This window comes from Carcharhinus amblyrhynchos, chromosome 13 (genome assembly GCF_965287045.1).
Source record: "Carcharhinus amblyrhynchos chromosome 13, sCarAmb.v2.hapA, whole genome shotgun sequence".
NCBI classification, from domain to species: Eukaryota; Metazoa; Chordata; class Chondrichthyes; order Carcharhiniformes; family Carcharhinidae; genus Carcharhinus; species Carcharhinus amblyrhynchos.
In genome coordinates, this window is record NC_137336.1 from 48,389,304 (window position 1) to 48,412,174 (window position 22,871).

At 42.4% G+C, this 22,871-nt stretch overlaps 1 protein-coding gene across 1 annotated transcript; it reads left to right on the plus strand.

Annotated features, from left to right (window-relative positions):
- The first annotated feature begins 10,368 nt into the window (after positions 1 to 10,368).
- Positions 10,369 to 13,818, plus strand: LOC145351512 (D(1) dopamine receptor-like). The gene is made up of 2 exons (XM_080201108.1): positions 10,369 to 10,748; positions 11,358 to 13,818. Exon 2 carries the CDS (start codon positions 11,963 to 11,965, stop codon positions 13,304 to 13,306), a length of 1,344 nt encoding a protein of 447 aa, XP_080057234.1. The 5' UTR covers positions 10,369 to 10,748; positions 11,358 to 11,962; the 3' UTR covers positions 13,307 to 13,818.
- The last annotated feature ends 9,053 nt before the right edge of the window (positions 13,819 to 22,871 follow it).

Here is a 22,871-nt window from a genome sequence, read left to right on the forward strand (position 1 = left end):
ATTCTTATTGAATACCACGTGAGATTTCTATTATATCCTACATCATTTCAGAAGCTGGCTGATATTAACCATATTAGACACATTTGCTGTAAAAAGAACTATTAAACAAGTTTATTTATGGAAAAAAAAATTTGAAGAAGCAAGCAGTAAAAGTGTGGTGCTGAAAACAATCCTCAAGTAAGCAATAGTCTGGAACGAGTTCAGGGGTAGTTAAATGGACAAATCAGACAGCTGACGCCTTGTGAAAGCTTTTTTAGAAATCTGAACACAATACATGGGACATAATGTTGACAATATTGTTAGGATCATGTCCACTGGTATTGTCCAGCACTGACAATGTCAAAGTATGCAGGTCAATGTGAGGTCACCCCGTATGAATGGCAGGATAATGTGCTACGGTGGGCACATCGTGAGCACCTATCTGCCTCACATGACTGGAAGCTTCTAGTGCCTGCCTGATATCCAGTGTGGGATTGTACCTGACATACAGTCTGACATCATGGTTATGATTGCTGCCTTATGTATCTTGAACACCGCAACCTTATTGAACAAATCATGGCTCAGTGTTTATCAAGCTCTCCAGCATCTTGCAGTAAAGTCTTCTGGCCCCAGATATGCAAACTGCCTACGTAACTTCCATATGATCTTTTTGTCCACCAAATTCTTATTCCCAGAAGTTGACATAACTTCATGAATTCTTTGAGAAATTTCTGGCTTCCTTAATGGTAGGCAATAATAGCCTGACCTAGTAAAATGTAAATCCACAGTTTTCCTGAATACGATTGGTCTGTCATTCTTTGTCTAGTGTCATCTGCACTTTCTTTTCAAAGACCTGCTTAATGGGGGAAGTATCTCACTAGAAATCACATCTGCAATGATGAAAAGACTGATCCATCTATCCTGCAAGGGAAGACTATCCTTTTGGAAGACATTAGGATGTTGTCATCTCCAAACTTGAAGCATGTAGTGTTTTCATACTCATTGACCTTCTGCTGACCTGCATCATCAAGAGACTTCAAATAATAGTTAAGCCAGTCCACTCCACATATAGTAGAATTGCAACCGCTATCTACAATTGCACAGTTGAATAAATCAGCTATCAAAATACTCATCTCAAAATTCAAACTCTCAGTAACTAACACAATTCCTTCAGGGCAGTCCCCATCATCATTTTCAGCCTTGTTATTTCAAAGACTTGTTTATTTTGTTGTGGGCAACACATTGCATAATGTACTTGGGAATCACACCAATAACATCAGCTAACCATTTCCCGTGCATTTCTTGTGTTTAAGCATCTGTGGTTGCCATCCTGGACCAGCTTTTTGTTTCAGTTTTCAAATTGGTTAAAAGCATGACAATCTTCAGACCGCCTATCAATTGCGCCATCTTTGTACTGGAATCTGCATCTAACATTTTGTCCATTTGAAACTCAGTCACTATTGAATCTTTCATCTTTGTTTTAAAACAGAGTTGTCTGTATTTGATAGGAAAGTAGTTGGAATTGACTGTCTTCCTAGAATTGACTAAGTTCAATTTCTTTTTGACCAAATGGCTGCCATTTGGTCTAAAAGAAATTGAACCCGTGTCAATACTAAAAGTCTATCAACATGGAAAATGTGTGCACAATCCAATAACCTTAAAAAGCAATACAGATTCTGGGTTGTACAGTTCAATTTTTTTCAGTCCCTTATACCATCTATCAAAGTCCAAAACACATTGCTCCATGGACGAAACATTTTGTTTCCTTAAACCTATCAAACGCTGACAAAATTTCATATGCTTCTAAAGAGTTATCCTTTTTGTGGAATTTATCCAAAAACTGTAGTGAAATGTCCAGTTATCCTAATCATTCATGTTCCATTCTGAAAGAACTTCACTCCTCATTTTACACTTTGCTGGTAATGATAAAACCAAAGCTATATCTTGCTTCCTCTGGGCAATGAAGTAACCTGTATCCACATCTCTACTTCAATTTTCCAATGATCAAATGGCTCTGCTTCTGAAAACATGGATGGATAATCAAAGCATGATATTTTGCATCTTCCTTTTGCCAATCTGTAATGGATGGTAGGAGTTGAGGGCCTGAATGCGATTACTGTCACTAGAAAGGTAATGCTTGATAGACTAATGGGACTGAAGGTGGACAAGTCCCCAGGACCGGATGGAATGCATCCCAGGGTTCTGAAAGAAATGGCAGAGGTGATAGTGGATGCCTTAGTAATTATTTACCAAAATTCGCTGGATTCCGGGGAAGTTCCGGAAGATTGGAAAACGGCTAATGTTATGCCGCTATTTAATAAAGGTAGCAGACAAAAGGCAGGGAATTACAGACCGGTTAGCCTCAAGCACCCCCATATGCACTCTGTCTAAAAAAAAACAGTGATTTTTGAATCATGCTGCAGAAACCCATGGATGGAGCTAAACACACCCAAAATCCTGCAGCTCTGATCGGCACCACCAACTGTGCATGCACAGAAAAAAAATAAAGAAAAATGGTCCCCTGCTATGTGGCTCACGGGCTGCATAATGGCCCCCAAGACATTGCCCCATCTCACAACATTAATGACCCCCTTATTCCCCACACCCCCGCTACCTAGACCGATCACTGCACCCTGCTTTCCTCCCCCACCCACACCCCACCGATCACAAGCAATGGCAGCGGACCTCCCTTCCCCCTCACTGAGCAGAAGCACAGTGGCAGCAGATTCCCACCCCCCCGCCCACCTCCCTTTCCCCCTCCCTCACTGATCTGAATCAGAGAGCCATCTTACCCACCTCCCTCCACCTTCCCCCAGCCCTACTGACTTGACTCAGAAAGCCACTGGAAACTTACCTCCTCAGAAGCTGGAGTGCTCGAATCAGACCTTTGCGGACCATATCTGTTTCGTGCTGAATCTGGACAGGTGAATGCAGTGATAAAGCGGATGTGCTGGTATGTTTGGGTGTGCAGCCCATTAAGTCAATTTAAATACATACAAATGCATTTAAATTGACGTTGTCCATATTTAGGGCATAGTCCCAATAGCAACCATTTTTTGCTCTTGGTAAAGGGGGAACTGGCCCAGAGATGGACATGGATTGCCTCCTGCCCAACTTTACCAAGTTTCCACGCCCAAAAATGGGTGCAACTTGATGGTAAAATCGAGCCCTGCGTTTCACCAATTTCTACTTCAAATGTGTTATTATTTATTTCTATTATGATTTTCAACACAAATTTAATGTGATGACTTGTTAAGTTTATAGTTTAAAATTATTTCACTCCATTGCTTTGGGTTTCTTAGATAACAAATAAGAATGTCTCAGGTCGCTTGGAATGTATCCTTTGGTTTATTTGTTCACAAATTTCTGTTGCCACTTCTAGTTCTTTTCCTCCAAGGGCTTTAAGATGTTTTGTTGTTACTTTATCCATACCTGGAGCTTTTCCTGTACTCATCAGTTTCAAAACATTCAGTACCTGATATCATAATTCTTTGTCAACCATTTTCCTCTAAATCTTGAGGAATCCTTTGTTTGGATCTTTTTGTCACTGAATCCCTTGTGATATTCTTTCAGTTATGGATTGGCTTTGAAATTACAGTCAGTGCAGAGAACAGCTTGAAAACTATTGATTTTACAGACTTCAAATGCCTGCAGTAGTTAAATTGCCTCCTCTAAAGAACTAACATTGCTGTACTTTCTCTACATCATCTTTATTTTAATTGAAGAGGCTGCAATATTCAAAATGTTGAATCAGATGACTCTGTCACCTAGCAATGTTGAATATTGTTCAACAGTGACATTCATAACATTAATGATGAAAATGTGCTTTATAATGTCACAAGGCTATTATGAACAAACATCATCACTTGCGCTCAAAAATATATCAGCTGAAAAGACTGGCAAGGATCCAAAGTTACAATTTCCTGGTACCATGCAAAACTGGAGGAGAGTCAAAAAACAATCCTGCATTCTTTCTCTAAAAGCTGTATTACATTGGAGAGTGATGGTGGAAAATTACATTCAATGTTCCTCTCTTCCATTATGATACATGTTGTATCAGGTGTGTGATATCCTTGCTATAGCTGACAAGCTGAGCAAGTGTGAGACATATTGCAATATATCACATTAGGTACACAGCATCTTGGACACAGTAGAAAGCTGAGAGACTGTTTCCTGTCGGGAACAGAACGGTTCTGATTATTTAATTTATATCAATTAAAGATCATAATTTTAAAAAAATGTTGAAATTCTAGTATTAATGGCCAAAATTACACTATGTTGCTTTGCTTCACTTTTGGAAGTAAACAAAATAAAATATTAATTTCCTGGTTGCTGGTTGTTTCTCAGTACACTGATGTGGACTGAGTTCAGGTAATTTAACAATTTTAGATTCTGTATGCAGAATCACAAAAAGGCCAAATTGAGTTATTTGAAAGGAAAAATTGTTATTTTTTGAATGGAAGCCTTCACCCATAGCTTTGTCTTCCTCATGGACACTTTCAGAATAACCCAAATTCTACCCTTGATCTCCTCCTTTTCCACATTTGCATGCTGGATCTCTGAGATATCTCCGTGCATGGAGGACAATTTTCCTGTATTCACCATGGTTCTTAACTCCACAGCCACCCGCTTGTGACAGAAGCACAAATGAGCCAGAAATTCATCAAGTTGTAATGAGGGAAACTAAACATATTTGGTTTCATCCATAATTCTGTAGTCCGTGTCCAACTCCATATGCACTCTGGCTAAACCAGAAAATGCACAGTTTTGACATCCTGTTCAACTGAACGTAGCTTCAAATGTTTATTCCATCTATAACCAAACCATTGACTTCCGCCTTCATAACGTAATCTGCCTCGGTTGTTCCCTCATCCCACTGGCAATGAAATACTTATACGTACATAAGAAATATAAGTATTTGCTCGGCTACAACTCCTTAACGCATCATTAAGACAGACATAAATAATATTCATTTTGGGACAGCAATATCATCTTCACTCTCTTTTCACATTCTTGCAATTAATCTTGAGAGACCTTTAAGAAGTACTGAAGGCTGACATACTTAATTTTTTGTTGATTTATTTTCTTTTCATTTTTGTTATTTTAAAAATAGAAAAACAAATCTTTGCAATTACCGTACCTTTGGGTAACTCAGTAGTTAGAATAGGACGGGTCCAAGGGATTAAGTCAGTATTTGCTGAGGTTCCTGGGAAAATGTCAATACTTTCAGTCAGGCTCTTATGCAGGGACGTTTGAAAACCACAACTTCTTTTTCTTTATGTGGTCTTCAGATTATGATGCCACAAAAAGATGTAGATGCACTTGAAAAAGATTCAGAAAGCAGCATCAGACTTAAGTTAAGCTGTAAGGAAGGATCGGAGAGGATTATGCTTCGTATCTAGAAAGAATGGGGAAGGAATCCTCTTCAAAGTGCATAATAAATAACATAAGTTGTAACAAAATACTGTAGTGGCATGAGAACCGAACTAAAAACTGAAAGTGTTGAAAAATCTCAGCAGAACTGGCAGCATCTGTGGTGAGAGAAATAGAGAGAAACAGATATTAAACATTTTAATATCATTTTGAATCTGATATGCCACTTCTCCAAAACATTAATTCTGTTTCTCTCTTTCCCCAGATGCTGCCAGAGATGCTGAGTTTTTCCACTATTTTTATTAAAGCATGTCTGAAAAGTAGACCCAGATGTCATGAACTAAAATTAATGAAAAGTACATTTATCATAAAATTACAAAAGAAATCCTGAGTGGGTCATATTTGTAATAACCATCAAGCAAGATACTGTAAATACAAATAGTGAGGTTATTTAAATACATTTGGATGACACAATGGGGGAAGTTAGTATACCAGAGGGATGATTGTGGGAAGAAAGGAACTTTCCTATGTTTTTTAATGTCTAGTAGAAGTTGTGTGTTTCACAGTTTGCCTATTTTGACTTTAATTACTGACTCTCTGCACCTTTCTTGATGTTTATCGACTTTTGTCTGTCTTTATATTGACCAGTTTATTCCACATATTCTGACTTTGCCCATGGAATAAATGTGATGGACACACAACTTTTCCCTTGGCTAAATAAAATGAATAGAGGAATATCTAGCCAATTTCTAGTCCTCTCTCTATTTAAATTCTGTGCAGGCTTATCTCAGTCTGTATCTCTCTGATCTAATTAAAGCATACTTGTATCTGTCAATTTATATTTGTCTCAAACTGTCTTTGTGTAATCAGTCTCTATCTTCAGAATTTTCCTCACTGAAAATCAATGCCAGAAGATTCTTCATTCAATCACTCTGTTTATTCAGAGACAAAGGATTGTCAGGTCACTGGTAATTTATTGTACTAATAAAATTGGTTTAACCCACACACTTCACATAATTTAGCCTGACTAAAAATTGGAATAAATGTACAATTTAAATATCTATGCAGGTTCTACTGCTATTTTGTCTTTGACCTCTCCCCTCCTATCCCCAACATCCAAATGGTTCCACCATTCTGCCCTACTGCCTTCTTCTGGGCTAATTCAGCTAATGAGACACGCCTCTGGCTTTCTTGACATTTTTTTCATTCAACTCCTGACTAATCAATTTCCTCTCTTGTTCCTCATTCTATTAATGTTGGTAATTGTATCATTTACTTAGACGCACTTTCAAAGCATGTATCATCATGCCCCACTTTGTCCCATTTCTAGTTTTCCTTCTGTTTTTTCTGTAAGTCTTTGCATGTCTCACTGCCTTCCAGCCATTTCCCCTTACCAAATCACCTACCCAGCTAAACAATACCATGCAAAATCTTGGCAGTTTACATAAACCAGGGCTGAACTGAATACCTTACACCCTAACCATCAGCAAGGACACTCACTTTCATCTTGACAACATTGCCTTCCTTTTCTCCACTTCTCTGCTTTTGTGTGGAGAGCCCCTACTCCATCCCCCCAAAGCCTTCATTCTTTTGCCACATATAGTTTCAGTTATTCAATACACTCTTCCCATCCTCCATCTTTTATGAACTTTAACTTGTCCAAAATGCTGAAATACATTTTTGTCTTGTTCGTTACCCCATCCTTGTTAATATACACCAGCACCCTAGTCCCCTAACACAAATTTGAAGTCACTATGCTCATCTTCAGGTTTTTTTCACAGCTGAGTCCCAGTTGATTTCCAGCCAATATTCCATATCACATTCTTCACTTCTCGGACTCAGTGTCCCTTCCTCACTTTGCCCTATGATTGGTGTCAAGCCTTTTATGTCTCAGTGCCAATTTCTGAAATCACTCTCTAAATCACTTCATCTCTTCTTTCCCCAACTTTAGCAAACCAGCTTAATATCATATTTTGACCAAATTTTCAACCATGCCTTCGTAACCTCACCAAATCATTTAGCATTATTGTAAAACATTTTGGTATTTATGATGTAAAGAGTCTATATCAATGGTTCATGTAATGTGGTTACTGGATTGGTAATTCAGAAACCTGGCCTCATAAGCAGTACAATATATGCTCAAATCCTACTATGACATTTAGAGAATTTGAATTCACTTTTAAAAATTGGCATCAGTAGAAGTGACCATTAAGCTGTCAGATTGCTCTAACAACTCAGTTTTAGAGAAGAAAAATGCCATTCTTTCCTTATCTGGCATACATTGGCACAATAGTTAGCACTGCTGTTTCACAATGCCAAGGACCCAGGTTCAATTCCCCACTTGGGTCACTGTCTGTGTGGAGTCTGCACAATCTTCCGATGTCTGCCTGGCTTTCCTCCAGGTGTTCTGGTTTCTTCCCACAGTCTGAAAGACCTGTTGGTTAGGGACATTGACCATATTACATTCTCCCTCAGTGCACCAGAACAGGTGCTGGGGTATGGCAACTATGATTTTTTTAACAGTAATTTCATTGCAGCGTTAATGTAAGCCGACTTGTGACACTAATAAATTGATACATATGGCTCTATCTCAACATGGTTGATTCTTTTTTGGGGAGAAAATAATGTTCAGGATTGTTTCTGGGAGATCTTCCACCTTTATGGACCGGTTTGCAATGCATTGGGCTGTGAGGCTGCAAGTGCCTTTTAAGAATCACTCCATGTTTGTGCCCATTCTCTACGAAGACCTTTACACATTGGTCGTTATCTGCATCGCTATGGGCAGCAAAGGTCTGCATCCAGATTCGCGTTTTGCTCTTGGGGACTACAGGGGAACTGAAGCCAATGACGTATATTTCTCGTTGCAATATATCCTCTGTGCCATGGATGAGACACCTTCACTGGAGAAATGGGATGGTCCATTTGGCCAATGGTGAATCCTGCAGCTGTCATCTAACTGAGGATCTGACTGCTTTCTGAAGTGGCCCAATTAAACCATTCAATTTATAGAATTGTTAAAAGGAGTAACTGCAGTGGTCCAAGAAGGCGGTCTACCATTATCTTGAACGATTTGGGGTTAGTTTCAACATGGTATTTTAATACTTGGTTTAAAAAAAAGACCGAAAGAATGAGCAGTAATTAGTTGGGTAAAACCTGTCACAATAATCCAACTAAGCTATGATATTCAGCAAATTTTGAAGTTCTAAAGGGATTCATTATATAAGGGGTTACAGGACATGTGGCAACAAGACGGAACGTTCCTTCTTATTCTCCCAAACACAAACGGCTTCTTGATCAGTACTTTGTATTTCGTTGTTACTAGAAAAGTTTGTAGAAGGAGCTATTACTCTCTTTCTGGGTAAAATAAAACCTGTTGTATGTCAACGTTGTCCGTATGTCAAATTCAATGACTTGAACCCAGAAAATAAATGTGGTGTTATCTTCATCTTTAATTTTCTGTATTCTGAACAAGTGAGCATAAAAATCCTACCGCCTTCTCGGGGCAACTAGCAATAGACCTGTTCCAGTCTTGCCAGTAACCCGCGAATTATTTTTTTAAAATGCTGTTGTGAAAGATAAGAGATAAATAATCCAAAATGACGAAGTTTAGTGAAATTACCGATCGCGACTCATATAATTAATCAAAAGTTGGGGAAAAGAAACAAGTTCAAGAAAACAAGAATAGCTTTAGTAGATTAAAAGAGGTGTAACCAAGGTCCGTGCACAGAGTTCTGGAGCGTGGGTCTAACCACTTCGATCTAGAATGAAATAATGTTTAATGTTCAAAGCAGGAATAGTGGAGTTCATCGTGTGACATCCATTAGTGCCGCTATCTGTTGGCACAATTTATTTTAAAAAGTTAACTATTCATTCCAAATGTATCTGGCTTGCCTGGTGTCTATTAACGTTTTCATTTATCACAAATTATTTTACTATAGATATACATTCTTCTTCAGATTTAAGTTAATTTTATGAGGGGCACAGAATTGTCCGGTTATAGGTAGGGGAATGTGTTAATAACAGTTAAGATTTTTCTTCATCTCACTTCAGTATGTCATGTAAAAGATGCCTCTCTCTAGCTCTAGGGAAAATTGTGCAGTGCAGAACGTTGCCCGTTGTGCCATAGTTACAAAGATCAATTTACTTGAATTACACTTGCGTTTCTGCTCAAAGAAGTATTGCCACGACTTTGTTGACTCGACAAATCAATATTACGGGAAAACGTTAGAATTATTTAGAATAAAGTGAAAGTTTTTAAAAATAATAACCGAGTCGAGTTTAAAGCTCTGATTACAAATAGACTGCGGTGTATGGTGCAGGCTCTCTCCCACTTTTTACAGTAAAGGAGAGCTGGTGTTGTTAGCTGCCAGCTGTTGGTCTGCTTGACCCGCGAATTGGGATACATCATTTGGTCAGGGTGACCTGAAAGGGGCCACTGCCTTCCTGGGAGGAAAAAAAATGACAAAACATATTCGTCAATCTGAAACACTTAACAATCGCGTGATTTATCTTGAAGAACACCGACATACCTAATTGATGAATAAATAAATGACAGGTTCGGAACCAAAACACTGGTCACACATTTTCAGATAAACCCTGTGCTTTTAATTCCATCCTCCACCTCTCTGTAAAGGAAGCAGAAAGCTAAACACAGGTGAACCGGGCTTGCTTTTCACAAGGTCGAAGTCGATGGTTATGGATGGCCACAGCAGGGAGATTTCATCCGCCAGCTGTTTCTGTCAACATTTAAAGGGTGCCTAGGCTACAGACAAAAATATCCAAAGATTTCTCTGATTAATCTGACGAAGAGAAAATCTCATTCCCAGAGCTTGGTGAACGCAGTAGTTAAATTCCCCGCACTTAACTCGCAAAGTGAAGGCGGGGAGTATTATTACCTCAAATGGTTAACGGATTAAAGCCGACGAGCCAGTCGCTGGCCAGTTGGTCGGAGGAGCTTTTTAGCATCAATGCCAGTCCACAACCCACAAATTGCACGTTAGAGCCAGGAAGCCGCCCGCCTCTCTGTTCACAGCGTTGGCAATCCGCGTGGTGGCGCAAAAAGATCACGGGCAGTAATCCGGGACAACTCATTATCAAGAGCGGAACTGGAGAAACAGATAATAGAGCTCGGGAAGGCTTACTGCGAATCACTACCCTTTTTTTTGTGAATGGCCACACATGCATCTACAGCCGGCCACTGGACTGTGATGAACATTAATGCTGTCAAAATCGCCCATCGTATTGTGAATGTCAACACCTCTGCAGCATGTTTTGGGAAGTTTTATTCTCCATTCGGACTTGAAAATTGAGACGACAGTCTTTCCCTCCATCCCTTTTAGAATGAGCGTGGGGCGGTTGTTCAACAGTCTCGTCGACAAACAACTTTTGGTAAAAAGGTAAGAGAGTGTTGGATCATTCTTAGAGCGACTGGACTGAACCGTGTCGCGATTTTGTCCCCTTTGCAAAATACAGCGTTTTGCGGGATGGGCGGGGGGGGGGGGGACCACATCGGTGAGTAAGTGTGGATTTGTGCACAGATTAACGGGCGGGTATGCGGGTGATGTGACGAGATGCACAAGACCGCGGTATTCACCGAAATAGAACTGGACAGCCTGCAAACAAAAAATGAAACAGTCCCTGTTTCGTGCTAGCTATAAAAGTTGCTCGAAACGTAGAGGGAATAGTAGTCGGAGAGAGAGAGTTTAAATACAGCGTAAACGGTCCAAAAAAGATTGGGAACTTGCTCTGACCAGAGGACCTGAAAGGTGAACCCTCCCCTCCTTCCTCCACAGGCGCTGTCTGATCTGCTGAGTGTTTCCAGCAAGATCTGTTACCTCATTACCGCAGTTGCTGGTTGTAAACTGGAGTCACCAGTGATCACAGCTGTACTGCGACTGGTAGTGGAGTAAAGCATAGTCATGTGTGAATGAAATTCATGCTGTTTGTGTGGTTGTTTAAGAAAGTGACAACGTGTTTTATTTCTGATCTCTCTTCACATTCCTAAGGAACGTCCAGTGAGTGGCGAGGCGCAGGATGTTCTGAGTTCTTCACCACGGAGACACGGCTATCTGGAGTGAAGAGCTCTGAGAGAGAAGCTACTGAAAACCAACACACACAACAATCCCGTACCAACAGTATATGCATTAGATTTACATTCTTCACAGGATGCAAGGGAGTGCCTGGACCCTTACAGAGGATCAATAATCTGATACAGTAATATGCAATATATGTGCACTGTTTGCCCAGCAGAATCTGGCCCCATTGCACTAGGGGAAGGTGCAATGTTGGTAGTTACTTATTGCCAGGCTGTTGACTGGGGCAGAGATGCTCATCTGCGCTACGAATATGGATTTTAAGATAAAGCTAATCCGGGATAAAGGGCGTTGATTAAAAAAATAGATCCAGCCAGCGTGGGGATGGATTGAAGGTAGGTCCATTTCTGTTGGAAGTGTGAAAGGAGTTTTCGCCCTTACCCGCCGTCTGGTCTATGGGTTAATTGTGAGTGGTGGTGAGCAGGCGGAGTGTGGCGCAGGGGTGGGGGATACTGTATTCGAGGAGGGGGGGCATCCTCACCCCCACCCCCCCAACCCCCCTCTCTCCCTTTGGAGCAATGAGGTTGAACACGACTACCATGGATGGGAGCTCTTTGAGCGGTGAGCAGGACTCCTCGTTCCGTGTGCTCACAGGCTGCTTCCTCTCGCTGCTGATACTTTCCACGCTCCTGGGGAACACTCTGGTCTGCGTGGCGGTGGTCCGATTCCGCCACCTCCGATCGAAGGTCACCAACTTCTTTGTGATCTCGCTGGCCGTCTCCGACCTCCTGGTGGCCGTCCTGGTGATGCCCTGGAAGGCTGTGAGCGAGATGGCAGGCTACTGGCCCTTTGGCTCCTTCTGCAACATCTGGGTAGCCTTCGATATAATGTGCTCTACCGCCTCTATCCTCAACCTGTGTGTCATTAGCGTGGACAGATACTGGGCCATCTCCAGCCCATTCCGCTACGAGCGGAAAATGACACCCAAAGTGGCTTTTGTGATGATCAGCGTGGCCTGGACCCTGTCGGTGCTGATCTCCTTCATCCCAGTGCAGCTGGACTGGCACAAGGCGAAGCCCAGCACTTTACTGGATTACAACAGCACCACTGGCCAGCGCCCAGGGGACAACTGTGACTCCAGCCTGAACAGGACCTACGCCATCTCCTCCTCCCTGATCAGCTTCTACATCCCAGTGGCCATCATGATCGTCACCTACACCAGGATCTACCGGATCGCCCAGAAGCAGATCCGGCGGATCTCGGCGCTGGAGAGGGCGGCCGTTCACGCCAAGAACTGCCAGAGCAACCGGAGCAGCGCCAGCAACGCGCCGGAGCTGCAGCAGCAGCAGCCCGAGAGCTCCCTCAAGATGTCCTTCAAGAGGGAGACCAAGGTGCTGAAGACCCTGTCCGTGATCATGGGCGTCTTCGTGTGCTGCTGGCTGCCTTTCTTCATCCTCAACTGCATCGTGCCCTTCTGCGAGGGCAGCGCCCACGCCGCCAGCCCAGCCTGTGTGAGCGGCGGCACCTTCGACGTGTTCGTCTGGTTCGGCTGGGCCAACTCCTCGCTCAACCCCATCATCTATGCCTTCAACGCGGACTTCCGCAAGGCCTTCTCCACCCTGCTGGGCTGCGACGCTTTCTGCAGCAGCAACGCGGTGGAGACGGTCACCATCCACAACGGGGTGTCCGCCTACCAGCCCGGGGGCTCCCTGGACAAAATGGACAACTGCATCTACCTGATCCCCCACTCGGTGCGCTGCTGCCCTCAGGAAGAGCCGGCGGACCCCAACCGCTGCGCCAAGCTCTCTCCCGTGTCCCAGCACGGGGCCATCAGCCTCCTCTCCAGCAACGGGGACTACGAGACGGACGTGTCCTTGGAAAAAATCATCCCTATCACCCAAAACGGCCAACACAACACCTGACAGTTTACACCAGAGAGAGAAAAATGCTGCTTTCAACACCTCCCCCCCCAATCCTCTCCCCCCAATTTAACAGAGGCAACATACATGAGAACTGGTGTCAAAGCTACTAAACTTGGTTTGCCCACCAACCATCAGTTAGCAACATTGCTTATTGTAGTTGCTTGAAACAAAGTCACATGTAACTCACACACAAACAACAGAACAATGCTGGATAAACTCAGCAGGTCTGGCAGCAGCCGTGGAGAGAGAAACAAGAGTCGGATCTAAAATGATCCTGCTACAGAACTTCCACATGTAACTCAATTGTTCTTTTAACCGGTGGAGATGAAACGAAATTAAGTGACAAATTGAGGTTGTGCAATTTCTCCTGAATAGATGGTTAACCTGTGGAGGCACTTCCGAATCACAAGGTTTATTCGGTGCAAAGACTCCAAAATACCAGTCATATTTTGTAATGCTGCTTGGTACATTTAAATCCTGCGATCTATGTGTGTGCGTGTAGGTGTGTGTGTGTGAAGGGGGGAGGCGTGGGGAGGGGGCAGAAATCGGGGCGGGATAAAGGCCCAAACATTCCTTACCCCGCCTCCCAGGAGACGGAATTCTAATATTTTGTCCCCCCTCTGTTGCCTTCCAAACTGTTGCACCCATAGCGTGTTTGTGAGATCGATAATAAACATCAAAAGGGTCCGATGTACCATTCAGTACAGGGGAAACCCATCAGAATTGCGACCCATTTATTCTGTAGTTTTTACAGGCAGCTCTTTGAAATTGCAGTCATAACACCCCTGTTGTAGACAAGACATGCAAACCATGCTGGTCAAGAAGGGATCCCGATATGAAAAGGTTCATGTCGTTGTTTATTTCCAAAAGTTTGATAACACTGTATCCAAAAGATAAAGAGTGAACAGATAAGAGCCTTATTGTACAACAGGGAGGGTACATTTCTATACGCTAAATGCGAGGATGTCTCTAGTGTTTCGATTTTATTTTCTCCAAATCTCTTAATCAATCCCAATTTATCGAGACGCAGGTGAGTTGTGTGGTCGGACTATGAAAACCTTTAAGAAGTAAGCTTACTTCACATAATGGTGTGAACCTGGATCTTGTGTTCTTTCCCGCTATCGAAATGCTGTCACACCACTTCCAACTTTATGTTATAACTAGTTATCATTTATGCAAATAATATTTGGTATGTATTTTTTTAAACGCCAATAACTGCCCCTATGATCGATTTTCTCTAACCCCCCCCCCACCCTTTATTATTTTTGTATTTCTCACCGTCCACACCACCCCCCCACGCCCACTTTCTTCCATCCGTTACCTGTATAAACAAAACCAGTAATACTGCGTGGAAATTGTCCATTATGTGCTGTTTGGTCCGGTACTGTGCACAAGTGTGGAAGCTCGGGAACTGTGTCATGTATGATTTTTTTTCTTTCGCGTACCTCAGAACTAGTTCCTTTTTTTGAAAAAAAAGGTCACTGTGTGCCTGTATCGTTTTAACCTGAACTCGCAATTAAACCGCGCGCCCTACTAGAACCAAGGAACAGCCATGGATGGGAAGCTCAGAAGCCAAACGCATGGCGTTTTTCACGTTTCCTGATTACTGGAGTGTACCACGAAAGGACTGTGCAATTCAGATACCGATGGCGAATGTACAACTGAATATCGTGTAATTAAATGTTCAGTTCGACAATTTACAGTGACACTGACCGTGTTGCTACTGCTAAGGTGAATGTCAATGGAATTTTATTTTCCTTTACTAGTGTTGGGGATGTGTACGCTTCTTTAGTGGCTTTAGGTGAACAATTTACAGTCCTGTTGTATAGGCCTGTCACGTTTGCATTTGAATATGCATTGCCAGTAAACCAAAAAAAACTTTAAAAATCTATTGCGTGGATTGGGTATCTGTCATTTGGGTGAAAGGGAAGATGGGACGTAGAATACAGAGCTTGCCTTTTCTGCGGACTTGCAAAGGACCATCATCACGATTTCAGATACAAACATCATCAACCTGAGCAGGGCCGCTTCCATCTATCCATCGAACTATCTCCAAGCTAGAATAAAAGCAATTAACTGCTAATGTTAAAACGTCCTGCAAAAGTTACCGTTGTAAGAATGGGAACCACCAGGCAGATTTGGCAGAATCGGTGGAGAGAGAAACAGAGTTGATGTTTGAATGACCATTCATCAGACTTGGAACTTTTCTCTTTTTACAGACGCTGCCTGACCTGCTGACTACTCTCAGCATTTTCAGTTTTCAATTCAGTGTTCCAGAATCTACTGCATTGTGCAAATACAAATTGGGTTTTATTGTAATTCTTTTCATGGGCATCAGTGGCAAGGCCAACATTTGTTACCCCTTCTTAACTGTCGTTGAGTTGTTCTGATGAAAAGCCAGAGGACTCCAAGCATTTACCCTGTTTTCTCTCCTTATAGATGCTGCCAAACCTGCTCAGTTTTTCCAGCATTCTCCGTTCTTGTTTCAGCTTCCAGCATCGGCAGTATTTTGCTTATGTTATTGTCCTTCAACTGAGAGGCTGACTGGGCTATTTCAAGAGTTAGCCACATTGCAGTGGGTCTGGAATCATATGTAGACCAGGCCAGGTAAGGGCAGCAGGTTTCCTTCCCTAAATGACATTAGTGAGCCAGGTGGATTTTTACAATTGTTGGTTATTGTCATGATCACAAGTATTGAGATGAACTTCATATTCCAGATTCATTAACTTAATTAAATTCCACCATCAGCCCTGGTGGGATTTGAACCCATGATTATTAACCTGGGCCTTGGGATTATTAATCCAGTGACATTTTCACTAAGCCACAGCCTCCCAAAATGAAATGGTGAGAGAAGAACAGAAGGAAAATATGTGATAGGGTGGAGGGTTATTATTTACATTATAAAGTACCCAAGGCCCTTCACAAGAGTGTTCTCAAGCCATATAAGGACTATAGCAGATGCCAAAAGTCTTGGTCAAAGAGTTTGGCTTACAGTAACGTTTTAAAGTAGGGGAGAGAGCTCACGAGGCAACAAGGTGTAGGCAGAGAATTTAAGGGCTTGTGACTTCTGCAGTTAAAGATACAACCACCAATGGTGAAGCAATTAAAATCAGAGGTCAGAATTAGAGGAGTGCAAATATCTCCCAAGTGTTGTGGGATAGTGGATGATGGCATGAAAAGGAAGAAACAATGGATCCAGGGAAGTATAAATAGTTATAGCTGAATCATTAGCAGCAGTTGAGTAAATAGGAGGGGTGGTTATGATCAAAACTCAGTGTGGAATCTTAAGGCTGTAAAGTGTCTAATCAATAGATGAGATTCGTTGAGCTTGTGTTGATCTAATCTACTTATCCACAACCTTCATTCTCTAATGTTGAACTCTGACATTGTAACTAAGGCTGCTGACAAGAGCAGCACGGTCGGCGGCACAGTGGCACTGTGGTTAACACTGGGTTCAATTCTGGCTTGGATTATTGTCTGTGAGGAGTCTGCACATTCTCCCCGCGTCTGTGTGGGTTTCCTCCGGGTGTTCCAGTTTCTTCCCACAGTTCAAAGGACATGCTGATTAGGTGCATTGACCATGCTAAATTCTCCCTCAGTGTACCTGAACAGGTGCTGGAGTGTGGCAACTAGGGGATTTTCACAGTAACTTCATTGCAGTCTTAATGTAAGCCTACTTGTGACACTAATAAATAAACTTAAAAAATTTAAGAGCAGGGCGGATTTTGGCCACGATTGTGTGACTCAGTGTGCTCAGCACAAACACATTAGAGTAGAGTGGTGCTGGAGAATTGTGGATGAGTGATTTAGTGCATTCTGCACTGATGCCAAACCTCATTGGTATCTTCCTGCCCACTGCTGCCAGACTTAAATACGTAAAGGCTGTTCAAGGCCGGATCTTTGCTGCTCCTGTGATTTTCTGACCCTCAGGCACAGCAAGAACCTAATGAGAATCATTACTGGTCTCCACAACTGGAGATCAGGTGTGATGGCTATGCTGGGGGTGAGGCAGGGGTGCAGGGGGGAGGATTATTGCTCAGAAGCTATTGAAGCCCCCGGTGGTCAGAAACATGGCAGGGCATTGCCTGGCAATGTCAAGATGCATTGGGCAGTGCCAAGGGGACTGGGTCATGAGGAGATAGAGTCTGAGGGGGCAAGGGCAAGATGGGGTCATAAAGGGGGAAATTCATTAAGTGGGAGCATAAAGCGGGTGTCATGAAAGGGGGCCATGAAAGGGGGTCATGAAGGGGCATGAAGGGGGATTATGAAGAGGGTCATGAAGGGGAACCCATTGGAAGGGCCCCAACGGCAGCAATATTTGGGAAGGGGACTGGGGAACATCTTTTCAATGAGGAGAGTTTGGGGGGCTCCCCAGTGTCCATGGGGGAGGGAGGGGGCTCCTCAGGCTCTGCCCCTTTCAGAATCGATGCAAAACTCACCACTCTCCCAAAAAAATGACTAAGTGTGAGGAAACATGCAGGCATAAATCACACCAGTTTTCTTCCCAAAATGGCACTTAAGTCAGAATTTTTGACAGGATTCTGTGATCCTGCTGCAGTGAATAAAGATTTGGTTAACTGCCAGATTCTCTGTCTTTGCTTGCATCAGTGGTGGGGCCTGAACAGCTGGAAAATTCTCGCCTTAGTCATTTTTTGAGAAAATTCCACCCTTTGTTTGCTAAACAGATCCTTAACTTGCAGAGGCTGCAGGGCGACACTCCAACACCTGTTACCTTCCTCTGGATCATAACCCCACTGCTGAACTCAAGCCACCATTGCCAGACCATCACCTCATGTCCAATTGAGGTATTAGCTTCATGGCTTCCAACCTCATAGTTCCTCAGGTTATACAGCCCACCTTAACCTCCTATTCAAGATCCATAATCTAGACTCCTGTTCAGCTGCTTCTTGTCCCATGGAAATTACTTCTCCCTCTCTATAATCTTTCTTTTCTCTTGTCTGCGTTTTACTAACCCAGATCTCTGACATGTTTCATCACTTTAACATTTCCAACCTCCAGGTTTGAATCTTTCCCCTTTCATTATGGATCATCCTCTAGCTCTATACATGCAGCTCCCACCATGGCAGCCTGCAGACCCTCTGCTTCTTCCTTGAAAGAAGGCCTAAGCAGTCCCTATCCATCAGTACCCACCTCCTTCTGCCAGTACAACTCTTTTGACCCTACTCATTTCTTCCAAATAAAAGTTGGTGTTATGTGCACCCATAGAACCATGGAATCCCTACAGAACAGAAGGAGGCCACCTGGCCCATTGAGTCTGCACTGTCTCTCCGAAAGAGCATCTCACTCACGCTCCCCCCCTCCCTCCACCGTCATCCTATTCCCATAACCTCATGCATTTACCATGGTCAATTCTCCTAAGCTGCATATCTTTGGACACTATATAGACCCTGCTATGTCGGACATTCAGTGGGATATATGGTCTTGTAAAAGTTGTACACAGATCTGCTTCTGACCTCTTTTTGCAATACATTAATGACTGTATTGATTCCTGCTCTCTCCCTGAACTGGAGAATGTAGTCCACTTCATTTTCAGTTTTTCAATTTTCACTCGCATTCACAGGGTTCATCACTGATTTCACTTTCCTTCGTCAACCTCTTTATCTCCAACTCTGAGGATGGGCTCTCCACCAATATCTGCTTGAAGTCCATTGACATACCACTTTGTCCCACCACTCCTTCCTTTAAGGGCTCCATTCTATCTTCCCAGTTTCTCAGCCTCCATCACATCTGTCACCTTCCATTGTGTCTTCCTTCTTACTTAGCCGAAGGTTCCCACCATGGTTGGCAGGCCCTTAACATGTTTGTCTTATTCCCTGCGCTTCTGTCCTCACCTCCCCTCCCTTTCAGAGCAATGACAGGGTCTCTCTTGTTCTCAGCTTCTACCCCACCAACCTCATTCAACATATATCATTGCATAATTTCTTTGACATTCAGCACACTGCCACCATCAAACTCGCCATTCTCTCTCCTACACTGTTATCATTCTAAATAGACTGCCCCCTCCACGATACTCTCGTTTCCTATTCAATAACATCCTTCCTACTGCAACTTTACAGGGAAGGGACAATCTTTCACTGTTTCCCTTCCATCATCCCAAACCTTCTTTCAGGCAAAATAGCATTTTGATTGAGTTTCTTCATACCTGATATGTAGTAGTTACTGCTCACAATGTGGTCTCCTCTACTCTAGAGAGGCCAAATGCAGATTGGATGAGTCCTTTGCTGAATGCCCCAGTTCAGCCTCAACTTTGAGCTCCTAGTCACTTGCCGTTTTAATTCTCCAATCTAATCTCATTCAGAATTCTCTGACCAGAGAATACTGTCCTAGTGATGCTCAAAGCAAATTTGTGAGACAGCATCTCATCTTCTGCTGGGCACTTTACATCCTACAGCTTCAATAGTGAGTTCAATAACCACCACTCCCATTTCTGCAGATGCTGCTAAGGCATAAGTAAAGCTCTATGGTTGCAGGAAATCTGAAATAAGAACAGAAAGTTATGGAAAACTCAACCAGTCTGGTAGCATCTGTGGCAAGAGAAACAGGGTTAACATTTTAGGTTGATGAACCCCATCAAAATGAATCTGATGAAAAATCATCAATTTATTGGGGCAGCACAGTGGCACAATGGTTAGCACTGCTGCTTCACAGCACCAGAGACCCAGGTTCAATTCGCAGCTCGGGTCATTGTCTGTATGGAGTCTGCACATTCTCCCCATATCTGCATGGGTTTTCTTCAGGTGCTCCAGTTCCCTCCCACAGCACAAAGTTGTGCGTGTTTGGTGGATTGGCCATGCTAAATTATCCATTAGTGTTAGGGGGATTGTAAGGGTAAATATGTCAGGTTATGTGGATAGGGCCTGGGTGGGATTGTTGTCGGTGCAGGCTTGATGGACTGAATGGCTTCTTTCTGCACTGTAAGGATTCAATGATTCTTATTAATCCTGTGTTGTTTATCCAAAGATACTGACCGTATTTTTACTGTTGTCAGTTACATTTTTCTGGGTCATGGAGTCATAGAGACGGAAACAGGCCCTTGGTTTCTTGTGACTTTCCCATCCTCTTCTGATTGCATCATCATTCCTTTAATTTTGTCTGCCTCCTGCTTTATCACACTTCTTTCTCTTTGCTCTTTCCTAACCTCTCTTTCTGAAATACTATCAAATCTTTAACTTCTGCCAGTTTTAACAAAAGGTCATTGAGCAAAAGCATTATCTCTCTTCACAGATTCCTCGGACCTGTCAAATATTACCAGCATTTTATTCTTTAAATTTCATTCCATTAGAAGTCACCGCAGGGTGATACAGTGGATAAACCCTAGCTGATTACCCCTTCCTACTCCAGGGCAGCTGAGATCTATTTTGGTGCCCCAGCTGTTACCCTGACTGAGATCAGCTAATTCTTGGAAATCAAAGCTGCAACCTCCTGGTTTCCCCGACTCAGTGTTGTACCAGGTGGTGCTTTTACTTACTGGGTCAAAACCAGAGCTTAAAACAAAAAATCTTTCTATTTTTAGCCCATTGCTTCAGAATGTTTGATGATTCTCATTTAAGCAGTGAGTGCGAAAGACATTAAATGGGAAGGCTGAGAACTCAGTTGTGCAATAGGAATTGATTATCTAAAAAACATACACTAACCACAAAAATATCCCGCCTTAATGATTGCACCTCAATTGACAGCAATTCAGCTAACTTACGCTGCCTAGTTTAATAATTCCTCCTGTCCAAAATAACTGCATTTTTGCACATCAGTCAGTAATCATACAAACAAGGGTAATGTCTTTGTGATTGTGGAAATCAGAGCTGTAAAGAATCTAATAAATAATCTAAATTATTTTAAAACACATCTGAAATAAGATTTGCTATCATTGTCAAGTGCATTGGATCTTCAAAACAACAGGGCTAATTTTAATTTTCTGTACCTAAATGGACGAATGTGATGTTGGGGTTCTTGCTGTCCTGTTCATGCAATCATATTGGGCAGGTTTTGTGATAAGTGGTTAGAGCTTTTGTCTATTTCAGATACAAGGTAATTTGTAATATGCAAATGTAGATTCTGTGCAGTATATAGGAAATACTCAAGGTACAAATGTACAGAGGATGTACTGTATATGTGCAGAAAATGTAAAAGAACATTTCTTTTTAGTATGGCCAGGAGGAACAGGAGCACCCTGACACAAAAAAAACCTGCAAGCTGCTGTCAACCCATCCAAGGCCCCCTCTAGGGGCTATTTCCAAGATTTCAGATTTCAACTACCCACCCTCCTATAAATAGCAAGCTGCAGTGGTGTGCCTGCTTGATGCCTGCAGCTTACTGGCAGAATATAAATTGCTTGGGCCTTATGCAGCATGAATGGTCTGGTGGATAGGTTTGGTTCCTGCCCATATTCTACTGGTGGTTTTAATTGGGGGCAGCGCAGTGGTTAGCACTGCTGCCTCACAGTGCCAGGGACCTGGGTTTGATTCCTGACTTGGGTCACTGTCTGTGCGAAGTCTGCATGGTCTTCCTGTGTCTGCGTGAGTTTCCTCCCACAGTCTGTAAGATATGCTGGTTAGGTGCATTGGCCATGCTAAATTCTCCCTTATTCTTACTTGAATAAGCACCAGAGTGTGGTGAGTAGGGGATTTTCACAGTAACTCTACTGCAGTTAGTGTAAGCATACCTGTGACACTAATAAATAAACTTAAAAAAAACTTAAAACTTAACTTAAACTCAGTAAGGTAAGCATAATTTGCATATGTACTTGGGATCCTCTCATGATAATTTAGAAAATCTAATTATGTCATTGTGCTTCTCCACAAGTACAGGGAATTGCTTAGAATGACACCAATGAATAGACAGATACATGAGAAATTCTCTTCCCTCCTTTTTTAATCTGTAGATTTTGAGAGTGAGCGCTGATCATGCTACTGAGCATTCGAAAAGTAAATGGTTGAATTGACATAGTGATGGAATTGGTTGATCGCTGAAGCCGCAGCATTATGGGTTAATGACTATATTTCCACTGGTGTTAATTCAGCTTCAAAACATTACTGAGCTCGATAACTCCTTCAAGCTAATTTCCATTAGCATTCACCGTGTTGTTAATAACATTTTCCAGTCAACGTAGCCAACAAATTACTGTAACTGATTTTCTGAAAATGTTGACAGTAGTTTTGTGACATCGACATCTATTTTTCTGTACACTTCCTTTTTCAAAAAAGATAGATGTTAATTATGTTACGGGGAGCTTGGGGGCATTCCTGAGCATAGCAGTGTGAATGGATTGAAATAACAAAAGCGGTCACCAACTCAGTGTGCTCCAGTGCTTGTGCAAAGCCAGTGATGTGTTTAGTCATCCTCTTTATGCCTCAGGAACCTTTCCAGCCATTTCAGCTAGTTAAAAAAAGATGATGAAACAAAAATAAACTAATATGTTAATGTTAACCACAATTCCTTATAACCATACGATTTTTAAATGGTAATGATGATTGGGGTAATGATAATAATATACTGTTTGCAATTATATTGATGTGTTTTACAATCCCGTTAAAGCATAAGCCCTTTA